Raw genomic sequence first — 27,539 nt, 5'->3', positions numbered from 1 at the left:
AAACTATTATTATTTATATTAAAACAGGTTTTTCTTGTTGTTGCTGCTTTGTAGGTACCCTTATGTTGCAAAATGAGATTCCAAGAGCAGCAATTGTGCAAACAAGGAACTCATAGGTGAATGCATTTTGGCAGTGTTTCAGGCAGACTGGAAGTGTTTCTTCCATTATCTTGCTGTTCACAGAATGAAAAACACCAGCATTAAACTATGAGATGAGCAAGCCACAAAATGCACAGTTAAAAGCACCTCCAATAGTGCTCATTTACCCAGCGTGATTGAGTTCTGCTGGTGATGGTGCTAAATCTGAGGTCAGCGTGGAAATTGCTGTTTCACAAATCTCCCGCTTTCTAGCTTGATAGCAGTGTGTTCTGGAGTGGAGGAAAGGGGAAGGACTATCTCCTGTGGCTGATTCTCCTAGCAGAAATTTGTAATTTAGAGTACTGTGGGCCAGATCTTCAGCTAATATAAATAAGCATAGCTCCACTGAAGTCAGTGAACCTTGCTCTGGGATCATGTGAGAGAATTTAGATCTGCAGAAGAACTCGTGTAGGGATCCACTTAATTTAACTGTATAATAGACATACCCCCAGCAAGGGAAGGGTGAGATGTCTGTGATTCAAATGTCTCTGGATAAACTTAAACCAACATAGCTAAGGAAAATTTGAAGTCAGTCAATCTGGGAGGATCATGGATTAGAATGACCTAGTATGGAGGCTTACATTGTCCCAGTCCATTTCTACTTATTTATGACACAAACCCTAGACACCTAGGCCCAGCTGGGCACAGCAATCTGATTCAGATTAGTCTTTGAGCCAGGGGTCAGGGCGGGAGGTCCACGAGAGTCCATTCTTGTGGCACAGAAATCTCCTTTAGGATCTTCTCCCTCTAGGGCCTGCACCCAGAGGCTATTCCAGAGTGTGGGGAGCGAGAAGAGAGTAGACAGCGTAGCACAGAATACCTGGCACATTCTTTACAGCAGCTCTACCCTTCTTATTGATTTGATAGCAAACTGTGGGTGCAATTTTGCATCCTGGAGTCAGAAGAATGTTCTTGTGATTAAAGCACTCACCTTAGACTCAGGTGATCTAGATTCACTTCCTGGCTCTGCCACAAACTTCCTGTGTGATCTTGGGCAAGACTCTTAATCTCTCTGTGGCTTAGTTTCCCATCTTCAAAACGAAGCTCATATTTTTTCCTTCCTCACAAAGCCGTTGCGGGGGGGGGGGGGGGATATAATGGTTGTGAGGTATTCAACTCCTGTGGGTGATAGGGAGGCAAACTGGTATCAATGAAAGAAAGACCTGAGCTCTGGTGGATTTCACTTGTGAAACATCATGGTCAAAAACGCACTCTGATTTTTTCAAGTAACAACACTGATTCAAAACATGTCTCATTTGTGGTTACTGGGGTGTGAAACTTCCCCCACATTATGACATTCCAACCAGAGCAGCATAACAACCACCGATGGACAGATGTCTGGGTGAAAGCAGAGGGAGGGGCATTTGCAGACTTACAGCAAGAAGCTTCTACCCATGCTACCCGGAGAAAATAAATCTGCATCAGGTTCTCTTTTGCCTCTCAGACACCCAGGAAACCTGTCGAGTAAATATTCTCCAGCTGAGGCCTGCAGTGCTGTTAGGGAATGCGTGGAGTCTCGTGAGATTTTTTTATATCTGTCTTCCCAGCATTGTGCATGAGGTTATTAAAGGTGAGCTTTGAGGCTCTGGCCCACACCAACATCACGCTTGAACTCCGTCCCAGCCCCTTCCTATCTTCCTTGTGCCAAGTATGAGGCTGGTGGTGTTGCCTGTTTCCATATCATAGCTCTATATCAGAGGTAGGCAACTTACGGCACGCGTGCCAAAGGCGGCATGTGAGCTGATTTTCAGTGGCACTCACACTGCCCGGGTCCTGGCCACCGGTCCGGGCGGCTCTGCCTTTTAATTTAATTTTAAATGAAGCTTCTTAAACATTTTAAAAACCTTATTTACTTTACATACAACAATAGTTTAGTTCTATATTACAGACTTATAGAAAGAGACCTTCTAAAAACGTTAAAATGTATTATTGGCACGCGAAACCTTAAATTAGAGTGAATAAATGAAGACTTGGCACACCACTTCTGAAACGTTGCCGACTCCTGCCCTATATTAACAACAGAAAAATCATCGTCAAGACTTCCGTCTCATCAAGCCATGAAGAAGGGGAGAGTGGTTGTGACCCCCTGAGGTCATGACCCCCAGGATGAGAGCCCATGCCTTAGTAAACCATTGGGACTAGCAGCCAAACAGTTGATGAATTTGAAACATTATATATTATAGTACTTACCAAATAAATGCAGTAATAACCAGTTTTATGACAACTTATAACCACACTCCTAAAAGATGTAATCAGTTTTAGATATTATCAAATGTAGAATATAATAGCGTATCACTCATTATGTTGTAAAAGTGGATTCACGAGAGTGCTACAACCTATGCACCCGCTGCAGTGTCAGGAACTGTGGGATGGCAACCTGGAATGCAGTGCAAGGCATGGCCATATGTGCACAGGGGGGAGTCGTGAACCTGAAAGACTCTGGCTAGCATGGGACATGCTACAGTATTGCAACCCGCAGTGGTTCAGTCCCACTGGTACAAGTTTCAGCAGTGCATTTCTCTAGTGTAGATGCACCTTCAGTTGATCAGGTTTCACTCTCCCGAGACATCACAATCCTGCTTGTTCTCCATTCATCCAGAGGGTCATCTAAGAAAAAATAGGTTTCAGAGTAGCAGCCGTGTTAGTCTGTATTCGCAAAAAGAAAAGGAGTACTTGTGGCACCTTAGAGACTAACCAATTTATTTGAGCATAAGCTTTCATGAGCTACAGCTCACTTCATCAGATGCTGTTCACGAAAGCTTATGTTCAAATAAATTGGTTAGTCTCTAAGGTGCCACAAGTACTCCTTTTCTTTTTAAGAAAAAATAGCGTACGATGAGACCTGAATTTCAAAGTGTAAAACACAAACAAAAAAAACTTATAAAAAATCAGAAACGTTCAGGACGTCTTTAAACGCCAGAAGGAAGCATCAACGGGCACAAACACAGTTTTGTTTACTTTTTCAGGATACCTTTACACAAGAAAAATTGCCAAAGCTAACCAAACTTGGGTAAAATTCTGTCACCTTGCTCCTATGCCCTGCTGTTTATTGACATCAGAGCCCTCCCACTCCCATTCCCACAGCAAGGAGAGCTTAATGAGGCCTTCAGGATCCTGGGGCTAGTTTTGTTCAACATCTTCATTAATGATATAGATGATGGGATGGATTTCACCCTCAGCAAGTTCGCAGATGACACTAAACTGGGGGGAGAGGTAGATATGCTGGAGGGTAGGGATAGGGTCCAGAGTGACCTAGACAAATTGGAAGATTGGGCCAAAAGGAATCTGATGAGGTTCAACAAGGACAAGTGCAGAGTCCTGCACTTAGGACAGAAGAATCCCATGCACAGCTACAGACTGGGGACCGACTGGCTATGCAGCAGTTCTGCAGAAAAGGACCTAGGGGTTACAGTGGACGAGAAGCGGGATATGAGTCAACAGTGTGCCCTTGTTGCCAAGAAGGCTAACGGCATATTGGGCTGCATTAGTAGGAGCATTGCCAGCAGATTGAGGGAAGTGATTATATTCTATTCGGCACTGGTGAGGCCACATCTGGAGTATTGTTTGGGCCCCCCACAACAGAAAGGATGTGGACAAATTGGAGAGTCCGGCAGAGGGCAATGAAAATGATTAGGGGGCTGGGGCACATGACTAATGAGGAGAGGCTGAAGGAAGTGGGATTATTTAGTCTGCAGAAGAAAAGAGTGAGGGGAGATTTGATAGCAGCCTTCAACTACCTGAAGGGGGGTTCCAAAGAGAATGGAGCTAGGCAGTTCTCAGTGGTGGCAGATGACAACAAGGAGCAATGGTCTCAAGTTGCAGTGGGGGAGGTGTAGGTTGATATTAGGAAAAATTGTTTCACGAGGAGGGCGGTGAAGCACTGGACTGGGTTACCTAGGGAGATGGTGGAATCTCCATCCTTAGAGGTTTTTAAGGCCTGGCTTGACAAAAGCCCTGGCTGGGACGATTTAGTTGGGGTTGGTCCTGCTTTGAACAGGGGGTTGGACTAGATGACCTCCTGAGGTCTCTTCCAAGCCTGATATTCCATGATACTATTCTATGATGCAAAGCAAAGCCTTGATTTTCTACCCTTCCTTCCTTGCCAAATACCATTTAAACAAACCAGTAATAGTAATAATAACGCTACTATAGGCCTGTGCCTAAGAGAGACATTCTCTGGCCTCCTCTTCTGTAAGGGTGCTGATTCAGTGGTGCACTACATTATATATTAAGTACTTTCCCATGGAAGAATCACTTTGAATAGACTTGTTCTTAACACTGACATCCTGTGAGCTCTGCTAGGTGAGGACTGCCAGGGAGATATTGTCAGACAGACAAGAGCTGTTTATGAAACCAGCTTAAAAGTCCCCTTTCCCGCCATTGCCATTTGCAAATGATGCCCTTTGGGGTGGTTCTGGCGGGACAGAAACTGAACTGGTTTTGAACAAAAAGGAAGCTTATCTTTATTTTGTAGTTCTTCCAGATGAGCCTAGTGGAAGGGCTTGCTGGGAGGAGGGTTGCTGGGAGAAGGAAGCAGTGAGAATTTTTAACTGAGCTGAGGGAAGATTCAGGGGAAGTGGTGTTTTAAACAGAACATAAATAAAACTTTTCTGCTTGGGTTTCAATGTCAGACAAAAGTTAACCTTATCAAGTATGGGCCACTTCTCCTTTTCCATAAGAGGACTTAGCCCAGAGTTGTAATGATGCTAATGGACTGCACCTTGGTGCTGAGAAAAGGAACCCCAGTACTGGTACCTCTCAGGTAGGGTGGTCAGATGAAATGAACCCCAGCACTAGAGACAGTCCTACAAGTTGGATCCAGGAGTCTAGGTCCTGTATCTGCTCCCATTTAAGTAAGTCAATGGCAAAACTTCTGCTGATTTCAATGGGAAGAAACAGGCCCTTTGTTTGGTAGGTGAGATGAGAAAGAGATCCTGCTGCCCTGCCACACCCCAGCCCTCTGAGTTTCTCAGAGGATGTCTACACAACAAAATCTGCATGGGCGAGCTACTCATGTTAGCTTGAATCCAGCTGGTGCAAGTAACAGTAGCAATGGAGACAGGTCAGAGTAGGCTAGTAAGCTGAGTACATTCCGCGTGTCTGTGCTGGGCTTCCGTTACCCACACTGAAGCCCATGTGTAGATATACTCTGAGAAGTGGCTCTGTCAAGACAGGGTTTTTGAGGGTTAACCCCCAACTAGAATGTAGAGGCAGTTTAGGGAGGCATTCCTGTCATGGAGCAGAATAAATACAGAGGAGGCTATTTAGGCTGAACACTTAGGGTGTTAGGCTCTGTCTTCGCAAGGAAAAAAGGTTTGTTCTTGAGTTAAAGTCAAAGGTCTCTTGTGAACGGACACAGACAATTGTGCAGTGGTTTTGTGATGCAAGTTCTGAGGCATTAAAGTCAAGGAACAGATCAGCAAACGCTTTCCTTTGTCACCTGTATTAGGATTTGAACCCATGGGTTAAAAGCCAGTGTATCAATCTACTCTGCCACTGAAGATGGCTTCTCAGTTTCTTCTTGAGTTAAAAAACAATCCCTCTGACAACACCCAGAGGAGCAGATACCAGTACAGATGCTTCGGTTTTGTAGGAAGTACCTGGTTTTTCTGCACCAAGGACCACGTAATATATTCAAATACTTTGGACTCTCTTTTCACTTTTGCTTATTGGTCATCGGGCAACCATGAAAAGTTTCTCTTAGTGAGACAGAAAATGGGGGTCTGAGACTTGTCTTTTGTAAGAGAACCTAGCAATCTTGAGCTCAGTAGCGATTCCCCTGTCCTAGGAGCAAGGGTCACTGTCTCTGTAAAACTGTCCCACTTACACAACAACCACAACAAAGTGACAAGGAGACATGAGATGGTGACAACATCACTGATGCATGTCATCATTGCATGCACAGGAGAGTTTGTGTTCTACAAGCTGAACTTGCACAAATGTTGTGGGACAGGGAGCCAGGTGAAAATCTGAACTGTCCGGCCAGATCCCAGGATGGGCAAGAAGCCTAGGCCCATTGCATTACTTGTCCTTGTGATCCATTGTGGCAAAGAGAAATAGAAAATTGGAGCTGGTCTGTGGGAGTTAGTCACCACTATTGCTGGGCCAGCTTTTCCCTCGCCCCAACCGAGGAGAAAAGCTGCCCTAGACTCAGTGTCTGATTCATTATTTTCAAATCCCGCTCTTGCATCCCTTCCTCCCACGTGCATTCTGTTATTTGAAAGAAGAAGAAGAAAAATCCTCTGCAAGTAAAATGTGCTTCAAGTGGGAGAGAATGTGTTTGTGGTGCTGACTTGGGTGGAACTTTTCCTGTGTGTGGTGAGTATGGCCGTGTGTGAGTGTGGCTGAAAACAGTCAAATGTTTGTTTTAATGAAAGTACCCCCACTCTGGATATCTGATCTAAGGGTGTAAAGGAGCTCATTGACTCTAGTAATCCTTGCAGTTTCAGTAGCCATGTAGACTCTATAGCTCCACATTTCACACTGGAAATAGCTGTGAAAATGTTTGATTTTCTCCTGTGTGCAGGCAGGAGATGGTAGTGCAGCTGTCCCTCGCTTTTTGATGAATCGTGCTATAGGACATGGGAAAATTTTAATTTGAATGTTTTTCTTCCATTTTATTTTGCTGCTATGAAATGCTCATAACTGTTGTGTCATTTGCTGAAGCAAGCCATAGCACAGGCAGGTTCTATTCAGGCATGCATGTAACACACGGAGTTGTGCTGATGCACCTCATTCCTAATCTGTAGTGTGTCCAGATGCTTTATTCCCAGACACCTGCCCTCCCTTAGCTGTGCCACTGCTCTTCAATCCTGACTGTAGCACCAAAACACCTCCCCACCACAAAGTCATTTTGAAACATTCACCATCCAAAGCCAAAGGAGGGGGAAACGTGTCTGCTCCATACCATGATCCTTTGTATCTCAGGTACTTATATAGCCCTCATCACCAAGGTAGCTGAACACCTCACAGTCTTTAATATATTTATCCTCACAGCACCCATGTGAGATAGGTCAGTGTTGTTATCCCCACTTTACAGATAGGAAACTGAGGCCCAGGGGAAGACTACGGTATGTCTACACTGCACACGCCTTACAGTGGTGTGTACAGTACATACCCTGCTTGCCCCCTAGCATGGTATAAATAGCAGCGTAGATGGTGAGGCATTGCTTAGGCAAGGTAAGACAGGTAAGTTCAGGTAATGCCTGAACCCTATGGCTATGTACCCTACGTGGCTGTCTACATGCCCGAACAGTGCCTTCCAGATCTACACTATTTTTAGCAGCGTAGTGTCCTACTCCCGGAGCCTTTCCCCGCCACAGGGAAAGTAGTTGGCAGCGGGGAAAGGCTCTGGCAGCGGGAAGGCAGCATTCCAGCAGCTCTCTGCTGCTGAAGCCTTTCTCTGTGCCAAGGAAAGACTCCAGGAAGCGAGGAGGCAGTGGGGAAAGGCTCCAGCAGTTCCCCACTGCTGGAGCCTTTCCCCACTGCCCTCCCCCTGCCAGAGCATTTCACTGACGTGTGTAGCTACAAACCACAGTGTGGATTTAGCCTGCTTTTCACTGCGGCACATAGCTAAACATACCCTACACATCACTGCCAGTGGTGTGCAGTGTAGACATACCTCAAGTGATTTGATCAAGTTCACACAGGAATTCGTTAGCAAAGCAGGGAAAGGAACCCTGGTCTCCCAAGTCCCAAGCTAGCTCCCTCACCACTGGACTGTCCTTCCTCTACATCATGACACAAATCCTCCTGTGCTAACCACTGACAACGCTGTGCAAAAGAAGGAAGATGTTTGGGTTAGAGTTCTTAAGAAGATCTGATCATAATAACATCACATTTCACAAGCATTCTGTTGTTCTCTCTTCCACTTTGCAGACCTGCGTAGGATGACGGCTGGCTTTATGGGCATGGCTGTGGCCATCATCCTCTTTGGATGGATTATCGGGGTGCTGGGGTGCTGCTGGGATCGAGGCCTTATGCAGTATGTAGCAGGGCTTCTCTTCCTCATGGGAGGTAAGGATGTTGTTTTGCAAAGAAATGTCTTCTGCCTTTCTGCATCTTATATATCGTTTCAAGGTTGTCTTAAATGCCATAGTGTCTGATTTGATTTTGATCTTCCACGCCTGTAAATCAGGAGTGACTTAACTGAAGCCAGTGGTGTTTGTGTAAATGAGATCAGAGTCAAGCCCAGCAGGCAGAGCTGGGTGAGTGACTCAGAGTAAATAGTTTATTTATCAATTTAGTCCTTTTTTCCGCACGTGGTTCTTTGATGATGAGATCACGATTTCAACAGGTTTGCTTCTTGTTGCTCACTTGTGCCATGTTGTGGTGCAGATAGGAGTAAGGAGCACAGACAGACATGTCTGGTGTCAGCAGAGGTAAGTGCTTTAGTAATGATAATCTGGAAATGATGCAAATAATCATTCCCCTTCTGAGGATAGTGGGACCAACAACATTAACACTCTCCGTGTCTATCGACACAAATTTGTATTCAACAAATGTTCTGTGCAAACACATTTCTGCCTGTGGACGCTTGTAAATTGTTCACTGTGAGGATTCAGTACTTGCAATTTTATGGAAAATAGGTCTGTTGAATTAAGTGGATATGACTTTTTTATGAAATTATGAGTTCGGTTGATAAAGGTAACTGTATTGATGTAACATGCTCAGATATCTGTAAGAAGTTTGACTTAGTACCCTGGGATAGTCTGATTAAAAATTAACACTATACAAAATCAATGTAGCACAATATTAAATGGATTAAAGACTGACTAACTGATAGATTTCAAAACAGAGTTGCTAATGGGGAATTATCACTGATTGGGGGTGTTTTTATGCGGGTGGCATAAGAATCATTTCTTGGCTCTGTCGTGTTTAATAATTTTATTAGTGATCTGAAAGAAAACAGATCATTACTGATAAAGTTTGCAGATGACACAAAGTTTGGTACAGTGATCAGTAACAATGGGGACAGATCATTTATCCAGAGCAACCTGAATCTCTTGGTAAACTTAGCAAAGAGTCCTGTGGCACCTTATAGACTCACAGACTTATTGGAGCATGAGCTTTCATGGGTGAATACCCACTTCGTCGGATGCATGTAGTGGAAATTTCCAGAGGCCGGTATAAATATGCAAGCAAGAATCAGGCTAGGGGTAACGAGGTAGTTCAATCAGGGAGGATGGGGCCCTCTTCTAGCAGTTGAGGTGTGAACACCAAGGGAGGAGAAACTGCTTTTGTCATTGGCTAGCCATTCGCAGTCTTTGTTTAATCCTGAGCTGATGGTGTCAAATTTGCAAATGAACTGAAACTCAGCAGTTTCTCTTTGAAGTCTGGTCCTGAAGTTTTTTTGCTGCAGGAACTAACACCGGAACAAATCAACATATCCTTAGAGCCCGGACTGGGGTTATTCTATCTACTACCCAAGATCCACAAACCCGGAAACCCTGGACACTCCATCATCTTGGGCATTGGTACTCTCACTGAAGGACTGTCCGGATATGTGGACTCTCTACTCAGACCCTACGCCACCAGCACTCCCAGCTATCTCCGTGACACCACTGATTTCCTGAGAAAACTACAATGCATTGGTGATCTTCCAGAAAACACCATCCTAGCCACCAAGGATGTAGAGGTTCTCTACACAAACATCCCACACACAGATGGAATACAAGCTGTCAGGAACAGTATCCCTGATGATGCCACAGCACAACTGGTTGCTGAGCTCTGTAACTTTATCATCACACGCAATTATTTCAAATTTGGTGACAATATATACCTCCAGACCAGTGGCACTGCTATGGGCACTCGCATGGCCCCACAATATGCCAACATTTTTATGGCTGGCCTGGAACAACGCTTCCTCAGCTCTCATCCACTCACGCCCCTTCTCTACTTACATTACATTGATGACATCTTCATCATCTGGATCCATGGGAAGGAAACCCTGGAAGAATTCCACCATGATTTCAACAGCTTCCACTCCAACATCAACCTCAGCCTGAACCAACCTACACGGGAGGTCCACTTCCTAGACACCACGGTGCAAATAAGTGACGGTCATGTTAACGCCACCCTATACCGAAAACCCATCGACCGCTATGCCTACATCTTCCACCCCAGACACACCACACGATCCATTGTCTACAGCCAAGCGCTGAGGTACAACCGCATTTGCTCCAACCCCTCAGACAGAGACCAACACCTACAAGATCTTCACCAAGCATTCTCAAAACTATGATACCCACACGAGGAAATAAGGAAACAGATCAACAGAGCCAGACGTGTACCCAGAAGCCTCCTGCTGCAAGACAAGCCCAAGAAAGAAACCAACAGAACTCCACTGGCCATCACATACAGTCCTCAGCTAAAACCTCTCCAACACATCATCACTGATCTACAACCCATCCTGGACAACAATCCCTCACTTTCACAGGCCTTGGGAGGCAGGCCAGTCCTTGCCCACAGACAACCTGCCAACCTGAAGCATATTCTCACCAACTACACACCACACCATAGTAACTCTAACTCAGGAACCAATCCATGCAACGAACCTCGATGCCAATTCTGCCCACATATCTACACCAGCGACACCATCACAGGACCTAACCAGATCAGCCACACCATCACCAGTTCATTCACCTGCATGTCCACCAATGTAATATACGCCATCATCTGCCAGCAATGCCCCTCTGCTATGTACATCAGCCAAACTGGACAGTCCCTACGCAAAAGGATAAATGGACACAAATCAGATATTAGGAATAGCAATATACAAAAACCTGTAGGAGAACACTTCAACCTCCCTGGACACACAATAGCAGATTTAAAGGTGGCCATCCTGCAGCAAAAAAACTTCAGGACCAGACTTCAAAGAGAAACTGCTGAGTTTCAGTTCATTTGCAAATTTGACACCATCAGCACAGGATTAAACAAAGACTGTGAATGGCTAGCCAAGGACAAAAGCAGTTTCTCCTCTCTTGGTGTTCACACCTCAACTTCTAGAAGAGGGCCTCATCCTCCCTGATTGAACTACCTCGTTATCCCTAGCCTGATTCTTGCTTGCATATTTATACCTGCCTCTGTAAATTTCCACTACATGCATCCGACAAAGTGGATATTCACCCACGAAAGCTCGTGCTCCAATACATCCGTTAGTCTATAAGGTGCCATAGGACTCTTTGCTGCTTTTACAGATCCAGACTAACATGGCTACGCCTCTGAAGCTTGGTAAACTTAGGACATTCAAACAGCAAGTGTTTTGAGACAGCTAAATGAAACGTCATAATCTAGGAATAAAGAATATAGGTCATATTTACAAAAGAGAGGACTATAACCTGGAAAGCAATGATTCTGAAAAGGACTTAGGGATCATGGTGGATAACCAGCTGAATGAGAGCTTCCAATGCAATGCTGCGGCTAAAAGGGCTAACACAGTCCTTTGATGTATAAATGGGAATATTAAGTCAGTGTAGGGAGGTAGTGTTACCTCTACACACAGTATTAGAGAGACCATTGTTGGAATACTGCATCCAGTTCTGGTGTCCATGCTTTTAAAGGGATTTTGAAAGATTGGAGGGTGTTCAGAGAAGAGCTACAAGAATGATTTTAGGTCTAGAAAATGTGCCTTATAATGAAAGACTTACACTCAATCTATTTATCCTGTGGAACATAAGGTTAAGAAGTGACTTGATCATTGTCTAGATTCTAGAATTACCTACACAAGGAGAAGAGATCTTCTACTAGAAGGTTCTTTAGCCTGGCAGACAAAGGAAGAACAAGATCTAGTGGATGGAAATTAAAACTAGGCAAATTCAAACTGAAATAAGATGCATTGACTGTTTTATTAAATCTGACAAATTCTGTTGTCAACATAGTGAGGTGATTGTAATATAGATGTGATGGTAAGAGATTGAACTTTTTGGTCAGTCATGGTTACATGACATGAGTCAGAGTTACAAAAGGTTATCCCCCTGTCATGTGGCATGGGTAAGTAGCCACTGACTCTAGTGGCTACTGTTACATCCTCCCTGACTTTTTGAAAGTCAAATACAAATGAAATATCACCCCAGAATAACAACCACAATCTGAAACAGGCAATTAATAAAACAGACAAATAGAGACATCTAGGCTGGAGGTCAGGATATTCAATATCTGTCAGTAACTCCATCTCTGAACCTCTGGCTTTCTGATCACATGGTCTCTTCTTGTTCTCATACTAGTGCCTACTGCAGAGGTCAGGTTAGCCACTGAGATGGATCTGCAACTTGGAGCCTATTTATTGCTCTTGGTGTTTTTCCACAGACAGTGACCTGATGGGCAGGTGTTACTTCTGTCAGCACAGGAGCATTGTCAGGTAGCATTCTGGTGGTTGTCCTCAAAGATCAGAGAGACAGTGTTCTCCATAGTTTTGTTTGGCTGTTCTAAGAACCTGCAGGGCTAAAACCTGGGACCAGGCGGGTTCTGGGCCACTGATGCTGCTGCATCACCACGGGAGGGTTAAGCCACGCTCCCATGAGAGGACCCTGTGAAGCTAGGCTTGGCAGGCATTACCACCCAGCAGCGGCTGAGTGGCAGCCCCTCACAGCCTACTGATTGGCTGATACCAGTAATTAAACCAGGAAGCCAACATGAGGAGCTGTCTGAGCAATGCACAGACTGCCTGCCTGCTTCTGCTCCAGGCCCTGCTTGTGACAGATGCTAGACTCTGGCTTCTGACCCTGGTTTGTCCTTGACTTCACTATTCAATTGCTGTTGGTAACCTAGTTCCTGACCTTTCTGGTATGACTTCCTGGTATCCTGACCTGGCTTGAGTCTGACCCTGCTATCTGCCTGCAACTTGGTGCCTCACCCTGACTTCCTGGCATTCTGACCTGGCTTGCTCCTGACCCTGCTACTTGTCTCCTGATCTCAGCAGCTAACCAGGGCACATCAGCTGCCACAGCCCAGCCCTGAGAAGCTGGCTTTTGTTTCTCCTGTAGAAGTGACCTTCAGGTGGTTATGACATCTGACCTCGGTGAAGATGGCAGGAGACCTTGGCAGGTTGGCAGCCAGGGTCTGTTTTGAAATCTAACCTCTTCCACTTGCGGTGGGGGTAACTAGGAGCATTCTTTGTACTAATTCAGAGTTAAATGTCTTTGGCTCAAGAGGCTTGTTACCTGTTTAAGGGTTTTGTCTCCTGCCCAAAATTCTCTAAGCTAGTCATTTTCATGAAGCATTATGAGGTGAGCTGTGGTACTGTAACGATGCCAAGTATGCATACCTAGAATCTGCCAGGGCTAATTTTTTTTAAATGAAGGTCTGTTATTTTTACTGAATTTTCTGCTAGCCCATGTGACTGTGTATAGCGAGGACTTGATGTAGTGTGCTTGATCTAATAAATCAAAAGAATGGCCAAAATGAGTCACTTGTGATCCTTTGTGGGCCATTATCTGTTATTAGCTCATCTGGAATCCCATGACAAGTAAATGGTAATTTACAATGTGTTACTACATTGTTATTCCGTGTGTTTTGCAACAAGTTAAAAAAATTCACTAATAAGAAGTCATCTTTCCTGTTTAGTTCAAATGTATCTATACCAACAGAGATCAGGAATCTCTCATGGCTTCCGGGGTTATTTTGCAGTCTATTTATTGCAGATTTCACACTTGGATACCTTATCTTTGATGGCAGCATTTGTTTGGTCATAACAGGATTTTTTTTTGGCCTCTCTTCTTACACTTCTAAATACCCAGATGGGCACTGTGGAATATGTATAGCATTTCTGACCTCATGCTGTTCAATCTGAGAATCTTTTCTTTGACATGCCTCAGAACATTATGCCATCTCTTGTTGTGGCACTGAGCATTTTTACCCTAAGCCAGCAGATCATCAACAGTTACTTCCATCCCATACAGAGCCTCAAAGATCTGGGGCATGATGGGAAAAATCCTGGCCCCACTGAAATTAATAGCAAAATTCCCATGGACTTCAGTGGGGCCAGGATTTCACCTGATGCCTTCACACACGTTAGGGTGCTGAGACAATCCCAAGGGGAATTTGCTTAAACATATATCTGCCAAAAGAAATATGGGAGGCAAAGAGTTTTATACTTTGTATATTGACTCAGCCCTGCCTTGACTTGCATCAAAACCTGAATATTTAGGGGTCCTCTGGATATGAACTCTTTATCAGTTCTCGGGGGTAGCACTCATGTTTGGTGGCCTAACTCAAAACTTTTGACTTTATACAAATTCTTAACTTGTTTGGCTTTATTATAATGGCCATCCTGATCATTCCAGTTAGTTGGTGTCTGTTCACTCAACAGCATCTACTTTTACCATCAGGTCAGGTTCAGCTTTCATTTTCTCTTTCAGTGCTAATGAGATGTGATGTGGTTTGGTGGCACACTGAGGTCTCTATCACTGTGAATTCTTACATTGTCAATGCATCCCACTTCCCTCAACACTTCATCAAGTTATTTAAGAATATATTTTGTGTTCTGGACAGTTAGGGTAACCAGATGTCCCAATGGTATAGGTTCAATCCTGATATTTGGGGGTTTGTCTTGCATAGACACCTATTCCCCCCACTTCTGTCCCAATTTTTCACACTTGCTATCTGGTCAACCTATGGACAGTAGACAAGTTAATCATCCATTTGATCATCTGTATTTGCAGCCTACTCTCTACCCCAGGCATACATGGGGTTTCTTCTTTCACTATTTCAAACGCTGCTGAGTGGTAGTAGCTTTGTCACATAGGTTAATTTGTGCCCACTGTATAAAATAAGGCTTATTTTTTTTATTTTAATGTCAGTGCTCTCTCTCTCGTGTGTGCGTGTGTGTGTGCTAAGTTTGATTACATTGCACTCAGCTCTATTTTGAAATTCACTTTTTGTTAATTTATTTCCAGTGTGAAAAACAATCTGTTGCAGAACTTTCCTTTGTAAATGTATTAAGAGACCCAACAAAGAACTCTATTATTGTCAACTTCATGATCTTCATCAGAGCTCTGTTCTTCAGCTGTACATTCATGAATGTGTTTTGCTTTTGTATTTCTTTGCAATTCGAACTGAGAACAACACACTTTTGCAAAATAGTTGTTTTTTACTGCTAAGGCCCTACCAAATTCACGGTCCATTTTGATCAATTTCACAGTCATAGGATTTAAAAAATCAAAAATTCCATGATTTCAGCTATTTAAATCTGAAATGTCAGTGTTTTAACTGTAGGGGTCCTGACCCAAAAAGGAGTTATGGGGTGGGAGGTCACAAGGTTATTGTAGGGGGGGTTGTGGCACTGCTACCCTGACTTCTGTGCTGCTGCTGGCAGTGACTCTGCCTTCAGAGCAAGGCAGCTGGAGAGCGGCAGCTGCTGGCCAGGAACCCAGTTCTGAAGGCAGAGCTGCTGCCAGCAGCAACGCAGAAGTAAGGATGGCATGGTAGGGTATTGCCACCCTTACTTCTGCGCTGCTTCCTGCAGAGCTGGGCCCTCAGTCAGCAGCCGTCACTCTCCAGCCACCCAGCTCTGAAGGCAGCAGTGCAGAGGTAAGGGTGGCATGGTATGATATTGGCCCCCTTACTTCTGCGCTGCTGCTGGCGGGGTGCTGCCTTCAGAGCTGGGCGCTCGGCCAACAGCCGCTGCTCTCTGGCCGCCCAGCTCTGAAGGCCGCACAGAAGTGAGGGTGGCAATACCGCAACCCGCCCCTGAAGTAATCTTGTGACCCCCCCGCAACTCCCTTTTGGGTCAGGACCCCAATTTGAGAAACGCTGGTCTCCCCCCATGAAATCTATATTGTATAGGGTAAAAGCACACAAAAGACGAGATTTCACACTGGGAGACCAGATTTCACGGTCCATGATGTGTATTTCATGGCTGTGAATTTGATAGGGCCCTATTTATTGCATAACATAGCACCCTTTGTGATGGCCACTTTTTCATCATGTTATTACAGTCACTTTTATTGCAAACAAATCTCGCCTCTGCCATTTGTTTACCCTTGTATTATCTATTTATGCCTTAATATACACTCTAATTAGAGATGCACTTTTGTCTTTTCACTGTTTGTTAACACTGTCCTTGGAGAAGCACAATTTTCACTTGTTTTGCAAATATTCACTATTCTTTGCAAAGTCACGTCTAGGTCTTTGGCTTTAAACCAGATATCAGCTTTACCTTCGATAACTCAGTCTTCGATCATCAGCAAATAGACTAATTATTCCATCTTCTAAATATCCATGTTCGCACAATTCAACTTTAGTATGCAGTTCTGTCACAAAATGATCAGAGGTCTCACCTGGCAGCCTATTTCTTGTCTTTTGCACGTGACATTCCTGGTGAAACACAGACTTCAGGACATTTTTGAATGACCTTGTCTAGTAGTCTGGAGTAATTTCTTGCTCCCTTTAGAAGGTACTATCGGTCTCCAGTGCTTGTTGGCCTGCCCCATGTAGCAAGTGTGGTGGATTTCTTCCTGTCTAATTTCTCTGTATTAGCACTTGCTTCTAGGAACATGTGGAAGTGCTTCAATCCCTTCCCCCAGTAATATGCCAGTGTGAGAGCTTCAGGAGTTTACAGTGGCTCCATCTTCACCACAGATTTAGTTTTCTTCTGACACCATATCGGAGTGCTGCTAAGTGACTCATCCTTACTGTCTGTCCCTAGTCACATGATATGGGTCAGGGCTACGAATACTTTACATACCCCTTGCTCACATCAGTGATCAATACCCACTCTCCCCTGTGGCTGCTGGTACGGGAGTGATAAGCAGACATGGAAGATGTGTGACAAAAAAGAAAGTCAAGGATCAGTATGCAGGTTGCCAGCACCATTTGGTGTTTTATTCCAGATATGCAAAGCAGGGATGTTTGTTAAAGAAAACACCCAACCAGGTATGAGATTCTACTCACATCTATTTCTGCATTCTGGTCTGGGAAGAGGGTGAGGATGGTGGAAACAACCCTTCAGGTGCCCAAAGCAACATCTGAGTAGTGCATTTCCCCCTGTTGCAAGGCACGGGCAGGAATACAGTACAGCCATGTGTAGCATGCCAGTGTTTGTCAGTGCCAAGTGGCTTCCAAAAAATCACTGGTGCTATCCACGATCTCAGTGAGCAGGATAACGCTGAGGGGAATAAATCACATGGCAAATAAAAATCTCAGGATAAACTGATTCCTGGGTATGTGGGAGAGAGAGTGGACAAGTGCTGATAGTTTAGGTGGGTTTATATATCAGAGCCGTTGTGTGTATCGGTCTGTCTCTTTGCAACACACATGCATATCTTCCTCTAGCTCACCAAGTAGAGGCTCGTCTTCAAGAAGTCAAAGGTTATGCATTGTACTGCCTATGGCTGTGCGATGCATATCTGCAATTAAATGACAACTGCAATGTCTGTCTATGCAGCCATGGATGGTTACCTGCTGTTGAGTCCTTTGGATCCCAAATTTAACCTAAGTTGAAACTTGCATATGAAGGTGAAAAATAGGGCCTCTATTCCACTTCTCTGTAGGCTCCTATCTCACAAAAATAATAATTCTACTGCTGATTGATTTGTCAAACAAAATGTAGGGATTTAGTAAAACAAGCATGTGGCAAAGCTCCGTGATTGATCTCTCCAAGGCAGATATGAAGTATCTTGATAGCAGCTACCAAGGGGGAGGCAAGAAGAGAAAAAACTGAGACAAGATGAAACTCCATGGAGTTCAGCTGAAAATGGCAGAGGCTAACGGAATTCCTTTTTTTAGTAACTTTTTATGTGGCAAAATGGTCGTGGTCCCCATTTATTCTTTTTGTTGCGTCTCTTATAGTGGTCACAGTAGAAGCAGTTGCTATGGTGAAGGCTGAAAACACTTTCCATTATGAGATTCTGTTTTACATGCCTGTAACTTTTCATAACATTCTCGTTTGGGAATCCAATTTCTCACGCTTGTTCTCTTCTAAAAAATGAATAATTTTGGGAAGCTAATACAAAATCTTTTCATCCATTTGTGAGTGATGGCAGATACATACACTTACACACAAAGAAATCTGGACATCCCTTTTGAAAGAGAACTACATAATCAATGACTAAAATATAAGCATTGAAGAGGGGCATAAATGTAGTCTTCACTGAGGAATAGTGCCTTTCCTTGGTTTGACAAATAGTAGCTGTGGTTTGATAACGTTCGGAGCATTTGCAAATGCTGAGCATGCTCATTTGAATTTGTCGATGACATTGGGAGACTCACTTAAAAATGGGCACCGGGTGCATGCATGTGCCGCTCAGGAAGCGCATGTGTAATCTCACGATGAGGCGGTCACATAATTAACACCTATATGTGCTTTAGACACTAGAGGGGGACAAAGAGCTACTCTGTATTTGCATGGCTTGGACACAAGCCTTTCAAAACAGGTTAATAGGCAGGAAGGAGTCTGCCCTTTTGTTACCCTGTTAATTTTGATTTTTTTTTTACTCTTCTTTTGCCTTTTAAAATTATTTAAGGCCTTGAAGTGGCATAAGCAGCTTAACTTGATCTGAAGTCTTGGACTGGTTTAAGCCCTTTAAGATTAAGGCCATAGATTGCATTAAGCTGCAAATAAAAACGGAACTGGTGAGCTGGCATGGGGCTCTTATGTTGCCTTAAACATTTTTGAATCTGTGCACTGATAGGGGCTGTATATATACAGGTATGGAAATACATATTTGTCCTGAGAGACTAGCAATCACCAGTCATCCTGTGGCCAACTGGTGCCTGTCAGCTATGGAATGGGGCATTTTCTTTCTTTATTTCCTTTTTTCACCAAGAAAATAAAAATCTAGAAAATTAAATAGTTATACCACCTGTCAAGGTTCCTTCCCAACTCTGAACTCTAGGGTACAGAAGTGGGACCTGCATGAAAGACCCCCTAAGCTTATTCTTACCAACTTAGGTTAAAAACTTCCCGAAGGTACAAACTTTGCCTTGTCCTTGAACCCTATGCTGCCACCACTAAGCATGTTAAACAAAGAACAGGGAAAGAGCCCACAGGGGAGACGTCTTCCCCCAAAATATCCCCCCAAGGCCTACACCCCCTTTCCTGGGGACGGCTTGATAAAAATCCTCACCAATTTGTACAGGTGAACACAGACCCAAACCCTTGGCTCTTAAGAACAATGAAAAAGCAATCAGGTTCTTAAAAGAAGAATTTTAATTAAAGAAAAGGTAAAAGAATCACCTCTGTAAAATCAGGATGGTAAATACCTTACAGGGTAATCAGATTCAAAACATAGAGAATCCCTCTAGGCAAAACCTTAAGTTACAAAAAGACACAAAAACGGGAATATACATTCCATTCAGCACAGCTTATTTTACCAGCCACTAAACAAAAGGAAATCTAACGCATTTCTAGCTAGATTACTTACTAACTAACAGAAGTTCTGAGACTGCATTCCTGATCTGTTCCCAGCAAAAGCATCACACAGACAGACAGACCCTTTCCCCCCCCCGCCCCCCCCCCCGATTTGAAAGTATCTTGTCTCCTTATTGGTCATTTTGGTCAGGTGCCAGCGAGGTTATCTTAGCTTCTTAACCCTTTACAGGTGAAAGGGTTTTGCCTTTGACCAGGAGGCATTTTATAGCACTGTATACAGAAAGGTGCTTACCCTTCCCTTTATTTTTATGACACCACCTTTTTCCCACACCCCTCTCTCCTCCCAGTTTTAATGTTAGAAATGCAAAAGTTAAGGTTGATTGTACAACAAGAAGATACAAGACAGCATCATAATACATTTGCCCAAAGGACACAGTTAAGGTAGCAGATTAGTTTTAACATTTCTTGACTTCCAAGTGCTTCACTCTGCAGCCTTATTGTTGCGTTTCACACAGGTTTTGCATTTTTTTAAATAATATTATCATCCAGTTTCAAAAGTAGACAGTTTGAAAAATGAACGTGAAACACTGCTTTCACCAAGATCACTTCTGTAAATCACTCTGTACCCTCCATTGTAGTGCCCTTTTGTAACTTCCTACAATAATACTCCTCAAGGAGGGTTCGCAACACACATCTCACCACCTGCTGTAAAATCAGTTCACTTGTGGGACTATGTGTCCTCCTTCTGGCAGAAACACAGTTTTCACTAAATGATTTGCACAGAACATCAGAAATGGAGCCTAATCTTTATGCCAATACCAACAGGCACAGTACTTTAAAGTGAAAACCTAAGAGTTTATGTCTACATGCGGAAATTGGGGGTGAGGGGTTGAAGCAGTGGTGGATTCCAGTCCAACCCCAGAGGTATAACACAGGTGGTATTCATTTAATGCTTTTAACAGAAGGGATGGATCAGTAGCTGCAACTGGAGAATTTAGTGTCATCTTTGTAGCATTTGATTGCCATGGAAACATCAGCTGACCTTAAAGGCAAACTTCAAATGCTTTCTTTTTATTGTTCATTTCTGCTGCTCCTAGACGTGCACTCACACCCCGGAGAAACCAGACCAACACAAGTAGTTATGGCACCTTTGTATCAGATCACACAAGAACTCTGGCTTTTTGTGGTTCAGAGCTCTGACAGTAGCTCTGTGTGTGAGAGAGGAAAAGAGAGTGTATACAACTGTCAAGGATCCACAGGATCAGTGCTATGACCCCAGATTTGGAACAGCCTCTTGGATGACTCCTTCAGTAAGCCAGACTCCCTAGGGGTCTCACTCTTCCTTGAGGATAAGCCCCATGGCTTCACCACCTCCTTAGGCTGGACCTCTGGTCCTTCAGTACCTGCTTCACACCATGCACTCCATTCAGCAAGCCCCACTGAGGCAGATGCCTGAAGGAGACTTGTCCTATCTTAGGGAGCAATGCATCTCCAACAGCATCTGCAGGGACATTCACTCAGCATTATCCAAACAGAAGGGTTTATTAGTCAACTGGAACACAGTATAGAAAGTCCTTGGTTAGCATAGATTAAAGAAAGTTACAGCATGGTTCGTTCTTGGCTTAGAGCCCCAGCCAAGTGGTGTCCCGTTGGTTCCCATTTTGTCCCCTCTTTGTTGAAGTTCTTGGGCCAGTCCCACCTGGCCCTGCCTCAGTCCTTTGTTGTCCAGCTGGTCAAACACAGCTGGCTTCCTGTGGTGGGGTGGGCCATCCCTGGTCTTTAGCTGCTAGGTAGCAAATGTCCCAGTGTTTGGATTTTCCATTGTCTACATGGACTCTCCAATGGCGTGGGCCCCAAACTCAAGACAGCAAGTCGTCGGTCAAACCTGCCTGGTCCCCTGCTCAAGAGTAAGTAGCCCTTTTCTACCCCCAGGTGACAGTACAGGATATGGGGGGAACTGAGGCACAGTGTTTATACAAAATATTTACAGAAAATTCCCACTGCATCACAACAACCCATTGTCCTTCACTGCTGATTGGGATAGGCCCACTTTCCTCAACGTGGCCTACGTTAGACTGCTAAGTGAGTTCATGCTGATTTTGCAGCACAAGGTGTTTTTTTCACGGCTCTTGTTTTGTTTCTTTTTAAAGTAGGCCAAATAGCTAGAGAGAACTCTAATTGCTCACTCCCAAGACAAGCATGCCCTGGTAGAGGTGTGGAGGCAGTACACTCAGCCCTCCTGGGAAGATGAGAAAGCAGGTAATGCCTTGTGCTGCTCGCCAGCAAATAATCTGTCCTTTGGCTCTGGGGAGAGTCTGTGTAGCCCCTTTCTTCTGGGAGAACAGTAGCTCTGCTGTGAAGAGGTGAATGAAAGCTGGACCAAACGTATGGAGTAGGGTCTGATAGGAACACAAAGGACTGTCCCAGCAACAGCCATGGAAGACAAGCTACACGTTTTTTTAAAGTTCTGTAGTTCTCTGCTTCTTGATAATGTCACCAGGGCTTTGATCTGCTGCTGGCATTTGCATTTCAAGACCATAGGACGATGGTCAAACAAAACTCGAGTTTACTGGGTTTTTTAAACAATTACTTATTGAACACCTTTAGCATACTGGTACCAAACAGAGAGGAAGGCAGTGCATGGGTAATAGAAGGAGAGGCAGGGCGGCACCACACCTTTCGAGGCAGGAACAACTCTCTGTGGAAAGAGAAAGGGGACTGCCTGTGTGTGTGTAACAGGGCCCAGTTTGGAATTTAGAAACTGACTCAAGACTCAGACCCACCTTCCCAGGCACCCTTGCAATGTGGGCCTGTCTTGTCTATTCTCAAGGGCCCTATTAGGGGGCAATAGAGAAGTTAGTCACACATATGGTACTTGTGTGGAGTTGGACAGCTTCATGGTAGATGAAAGTTTTAGCTCCCTGCAACATGAAGAAAGAATCCATCTTAGCCCTTCTCAATGCCATGTAATCCTTTAAAAGGCAGAAAATAAGGGATCAGGCGTGCTGCTGCCCACTCTGCAATTCATGTAATACCATTTTCATGGATTTGTCCTGTCTCTTGCAGGCTTCATTTACAGGACAATGAAAATCTCAGTTTGATTTCTGGACAATTATATCCCTCAGGACAAATATAAACGGTTCCAGTTCTAACTGAATGGCTCAGGAGACTGGTTGTGGGTTACAAAGCCATCTACAGCAAGGTTCCCCCCACCCATTCAAATTCAATCCAAGTCAGACAGTGACCAAGAAAAAGTCATTATAACCTGACAGGTGTCTGGTTGCCTGAGTGAAGTGAGGTGGCGGGTCTCAGTACCGTTGTGAATGGACAGATGTCCAAATCATACAACAACCACCACCACAACTGGCACCAGATGGCATCTTTGATGGCATCCACAGCAGAGGAATAAGGATTAAATGGACATGGAGATAACACTACCCTCTCATCACTTGAATTGTTCCCTGCAGAGTATTTTAGAAGCATTGGCAGGGCCGTGTGGGAGAAGTTTGCACTGCCTCTGCTTATGCTGTGCTTCTATAGACAAAGAAAGGACCTCAGCTGCCATGAATCTGACAATTCTCATCAGCTCTAAATTCACTTTAAAAGCCAAAGTCAGGCTTCCATTTAGAGATCTGCTTTTCAGAGCAGAAGTAGATCTATCCTCCACATCCTAGAAAAGGGAAAAATTAGCCAGGGTGCTGAAAGTCTCTTCTATGGGGAGTAAAGGCATGTTTAAACTGGATCAGAAGCCTGCTGTGATTTTAATAGTCTGTTCTGATTACATTTAAGTTTCAGCTTAAATATAACTGCGCATGTGTAAGAAATTGAAGAGTAATCACAATTGTGAGGGGAAAAAAAAGGTAAAGTAGCCGCAAAGCTAGAAGAAACTGGTCTGAACTGACACAAATCCTGTACTGGCAGGGGAAAAGAGTTAACATGCAAACGAGAGACTAAAACACATTTAAAGAGAAGACAACAGAAAGTTATAAATAAGTCTGTGTAACAGTGGGAAGCTGAAATCTTACTGTCCAGTGCTGGAGGCAACCATGATGAGATCATCCTGATGAGCTTCCCATTTGTGACTAATTGATCACTACTTACTGAGTGCTTTGCCTTCCTAAAGATTTGTTAGACCCACCTGCTGAATAAGTGAATCTCAGTCCAACACCCTTACTGCTGTGAATGCAGAACTGTGACAAGTCAAGTCCTTCTATGTGATAATGAAGGTCAGCTCAAATTAATTGAGAACCCATAATGGGGTTTCTGCCAGTGCTGCAATTTGGCATCAATCTAGCAGCCTGGTTATATGGCAGATTTGAGATGTGATGGAACGGGAGGCATATGAGTCAGATACTGGACAAACTTGCAGCAGGATAAACAGTCTGGGAGATCAGACCTGCAGTGATGGAAGGAGTTATTTCCACAAAAAGTTACTTAATTATGACATGAATTACCTCTACCTATATTACCCCCACACCACTAAAGGGCCATGCTAATACTGGCTCCGTTTTTTTTTTTTTACTCTGGTTATGTGCTTGCAGGGTTGCAAGACATCATGTAGGCCTCATGGGTGTAGTCAGTCATGATATTACTGCTGGGCTATCTTGAGGTGAGATTGCCACGGTCATCACCTTGTCCACAGTGTTCAACGTTAGTCACTGAGCAACTCCCATGCTTTGAGCATCCCCTGTTATATTCTTTTTTGGAGTCCATCTCATCAAAACACAGTGCGACTGTAGCTTCTGAAGAAATAATGCAAGACAGGATGTGCAGTGACAGTGTCACTCCTTTCTTGTGTGCAGAACACATGGGAAGGTGTGCACTTATTGTGTTGGGCAAATCTTGGATGCAGAGATACTTGATAAGGTGCACTGTATACGCACCATTGGTGCAATCATACGCAACATGGTGCACTGCAGTTGTAGAGTCCTGTGCTCAAATCTTGGGTGTCATTATATACAACAATTTGGAGTTACTGTGTCATATCTATGTGCCATAGGAGCAGTAATACACAAAGGGCCAACTCCTTACCTGGTGTAATTAGGTGTAGCTCAATTAAATGCATTGATTTACGCAAGCTGAGGATCTGGCTTAGCAGGGTGTACAGTTATGGTTACAGGATACACGTTCCCCAGGTGTACACTACATCTTGTGTATTTACAATTCAGTACACATGCAGTGCTGCTGAAATAATACACAACAGGATGCATGGTTACCGCGGTTTACTATGCGGGCCTCCAGTATGCTGTGATACATGAGGCCAAAGGCCAAATGCAAGAAGCACCCAACCAGCAGATATATGACACGATAACAGCATTACTATACACCCTGCTGTTTATTGTGGTTCTTAGTTTTTAAAAAGTGTATTAAATTCCAACCCATGTAGGTTTATGGTCTCATAATGACACAGCATGGGAACCCTGTCAGCCAATCAGATATCTCCTTCCACCCAAGCCTTTTTATAAGGGCAAATTTAAAGTAAATCCTTTGCATTCTGCAACCTGTCTGTTAGCTGACGATGATGCGACAGTGTATAATTAAACAATAATTTATATTCTGTGCAAGTGTGCACAGAGCAATAAAGTGCTCTCAAGAGCCGTGTGCCGCTGAGGCATTCAGTCCATGTCCAGAAGGAGTTTACTGCAAAGCTGCTCCCTCACAACGGAGTTTGTCACCACGGAGCTAGGAGCACTATTGTTTTATTCTTTAATAATTTCAGGATTGTGATATAATTTAACTAGTTAATGGGACATCTACCTCAGGATCAGACCTCATTTTGTTATTTATTTGTTTCATGTACCTGGAACAAAAAAACTTGTAGGGTAGAGAGAGGCTGAAAATGATGCAGCTTCTGTTGTGATGTGGGTTTTTTCATCCAGCTCTATAATAAAAGATCAGATGACTACCACAAGACTAGCACACTCTCCAAAGAAATTAATAACCACAAATAACAACCAATAGCAACAACATCCAGATACAGATCTGCAGAAACACTTTAAAAAACGAAACTCACATTTCAGTGAGAATTGCCTGGGTTAAATAAAGGGACGCTATCATCTTCTAAATCAGACTTCTGTGGGGCTGTTCTTACCTACTAGAGTTGCAAAGTAACACCTGAGGCTCTTATAACTGTAAGAGATCAGAGAGGGAAAAAAATCTCTATTTCCACCCCTAGTTTATTTATCTTGCACATTTGAAAGCACAGTCTGTTCATGAGTCAGTTGCTGCAGTTGTTTTTTTGGGAGGCACGGGGAAGGGGTGTGTGTCTTTCAGTCAGGCACAGAAGAGATATTTTTTAAAAACCAAGAGGAAAATGTGATTGTCAAGCCACATAACTTCTGAGGGGTCTCAGGGGCAGGCATAGTACTGGAAACTACTTGTAACTATTTTAGAAACTGACTAGCTTTCAAATCCATGGTGTCTCTTTAAGGTGAAGGAACGAATTCCACAAATATTTAGCTTTTCATCCTTTATCTAAAGCCTCAGACACAAATACTAGCCACAGGCATGTTTAAATGAAGTTGTCATTAGCAGGGTTTTGGCACAGTGGCAGCATACAAAGGTTCCTCTAGCTTTCCAGCTTAGGCTTCACACAGGTGTAGAGGGCAAGGAGTTGACGCATGGCTGGGCCACAGAGCAAATACAAGGGACTCTATAAAACTAGTTACTTGGTAATCAGAACGGAGGAATGTATGTGAGAAAGCAGAAGTGCAGGTGTGGGGCAAAACCTTAAACTGATTCAGCATGGCTACTGCTGGCAAACTGAGCTGTCTGTGTCTAAACCAGTTCAGTACAACTGGTTCACTTCCAAATGGTGCAGTTCTCTAGTGCAGACAAGGCCTAAAAGATTTCGTTGCTAAGCTAGCTGATCCATCAATGTACATGGCCACCCTGACCACTGAGGAGAGGGGGTTGTTTTTTTTGGTACAAGAGCCATGTTAGCAAATCATGCTGTAGATCGCCTAGAAGGGTTAGTCAAATGCACAATTTGGCCTGCCTGGTAATCAGATGATAACAAAACCTCCCTACCTGAACATCTCTACAGCCCTGCTTGATACAATCATGCTGAGAAATGGATGTAACTAGCTCCACACAGTACTGCTTCCAATATGGAGAGGGCAAAAGTGGACTCTCGAACCACAGTCGCAACTCATGCATGGTTTTCCTCTTCTGCAGCTCTGAATATCCTCCATGAAAACTTATCCAAGCAGGGTCCCCAGGTGCTATAGCAATTATTATTTATTATTGGTATTGCCATAGCACCGAGAGGCTCTAACTGAGATGAAGGGTCCCATTGTGCTACGCATTGTGTATAACAAAAGTATCGTCCCTGTCCTAAAAAGCCTAGAGTCTACATATAAGATGAGAGATGTATGTAATAGCCCGGTCAACTTGCCCTTGTTGGCTGTTGTATTTGTATCCACACCCTGGGCCTGCATGCTTTTAAACTTCCTTTGGTTTGGTGAGGCTCTGGCCTCTCTGACATACTTCCTGGGTGCAGTTTCTCTTTTGGGTACCTGGAAGTGGGACCTCATGGCCCCGCTGCTGTAGGCCCCCAGAACCAGTTCTGAACCCCCCACCCCCAAGACATCGCAGTGGCTTAAGCCCACCTTTCTCAGAACACGGGCTTTGTAGATTCTCTAGTTTATAATTTACCCCTTCTGGGACATGTGATCCTTGAAGCAAATAGGCATAGACATTGCAAAGGGTTTCTAAAAAGCGATCACTCTTTCCTTTAGACGCACAAGAGATATACAGATCTATGCAAAATAAGAAACACCTGTGTGTGATTCCCTGCCTCAGTTTACTCACCACTCAAGTGTTCTCTGGGATTTGATCCGGATTCTGGGACTTCTGTTCTTCAATACATGCTTCTTTTCCTGTTCTGGTTGGTGAGAGACAGCTACTCTGAGCAGACCTAGTCCTTTTATAGACTTCCAGACTCCTTTGTTAGGTCAGCCTTAAGCCCCTGGTCAGGTGATTGACTGCCTGGTTACCAGCCCACCTGAGTAGACTGGATCTTCTGAGTGCCTGACAGCTCCCTGTCTCTATTTGAATGGAAGACCATGGAGGTTTAACAACCCTCCATTGT

General features: G+C 44.0%; 1 protein-coding gene across 2 annotated transcripts in view; it reads left to right on the top strand.

Moving 5' to 3' along the window:
* Positions 1–27,539, top strand: part of TMEM178B (transmembrane protein 178B) — a 329,106-nt gene that overhangs the window by 292,106 nt on the left and 9,461 nt on the right. For both annotated transcript variants that reach the window (XM_073322275.1, XM_073322269.1), the window contains one exon: positions 8,017–8,154. In XM_073322275.1, the coding sequence (XP_073178376.1) occupies positions 8,017–8,154 (138 nt within the window). The remainder of the gene's footprint in view (positions 1–8,016; positions 8,155–27,539) is intronic.

This window comes from Lepidochelys kempii, chromosome 1 (genome assembly GCF_965140285.1).
Source record: "Lepidochelys kempii isolate rLepKem1 chromosome 1, rLepKem1.hap1, whole genome shotgun sequence".
NCBI classification, from domain to species: Eukaryota; Metazoa; Chordata; order Testudines; family Cheloniidae; genus Lepidochelys; species Lepidochelys kempii.
This window is presented reverse-complemented; position numbering and strand designations above follow the sequence as displayed.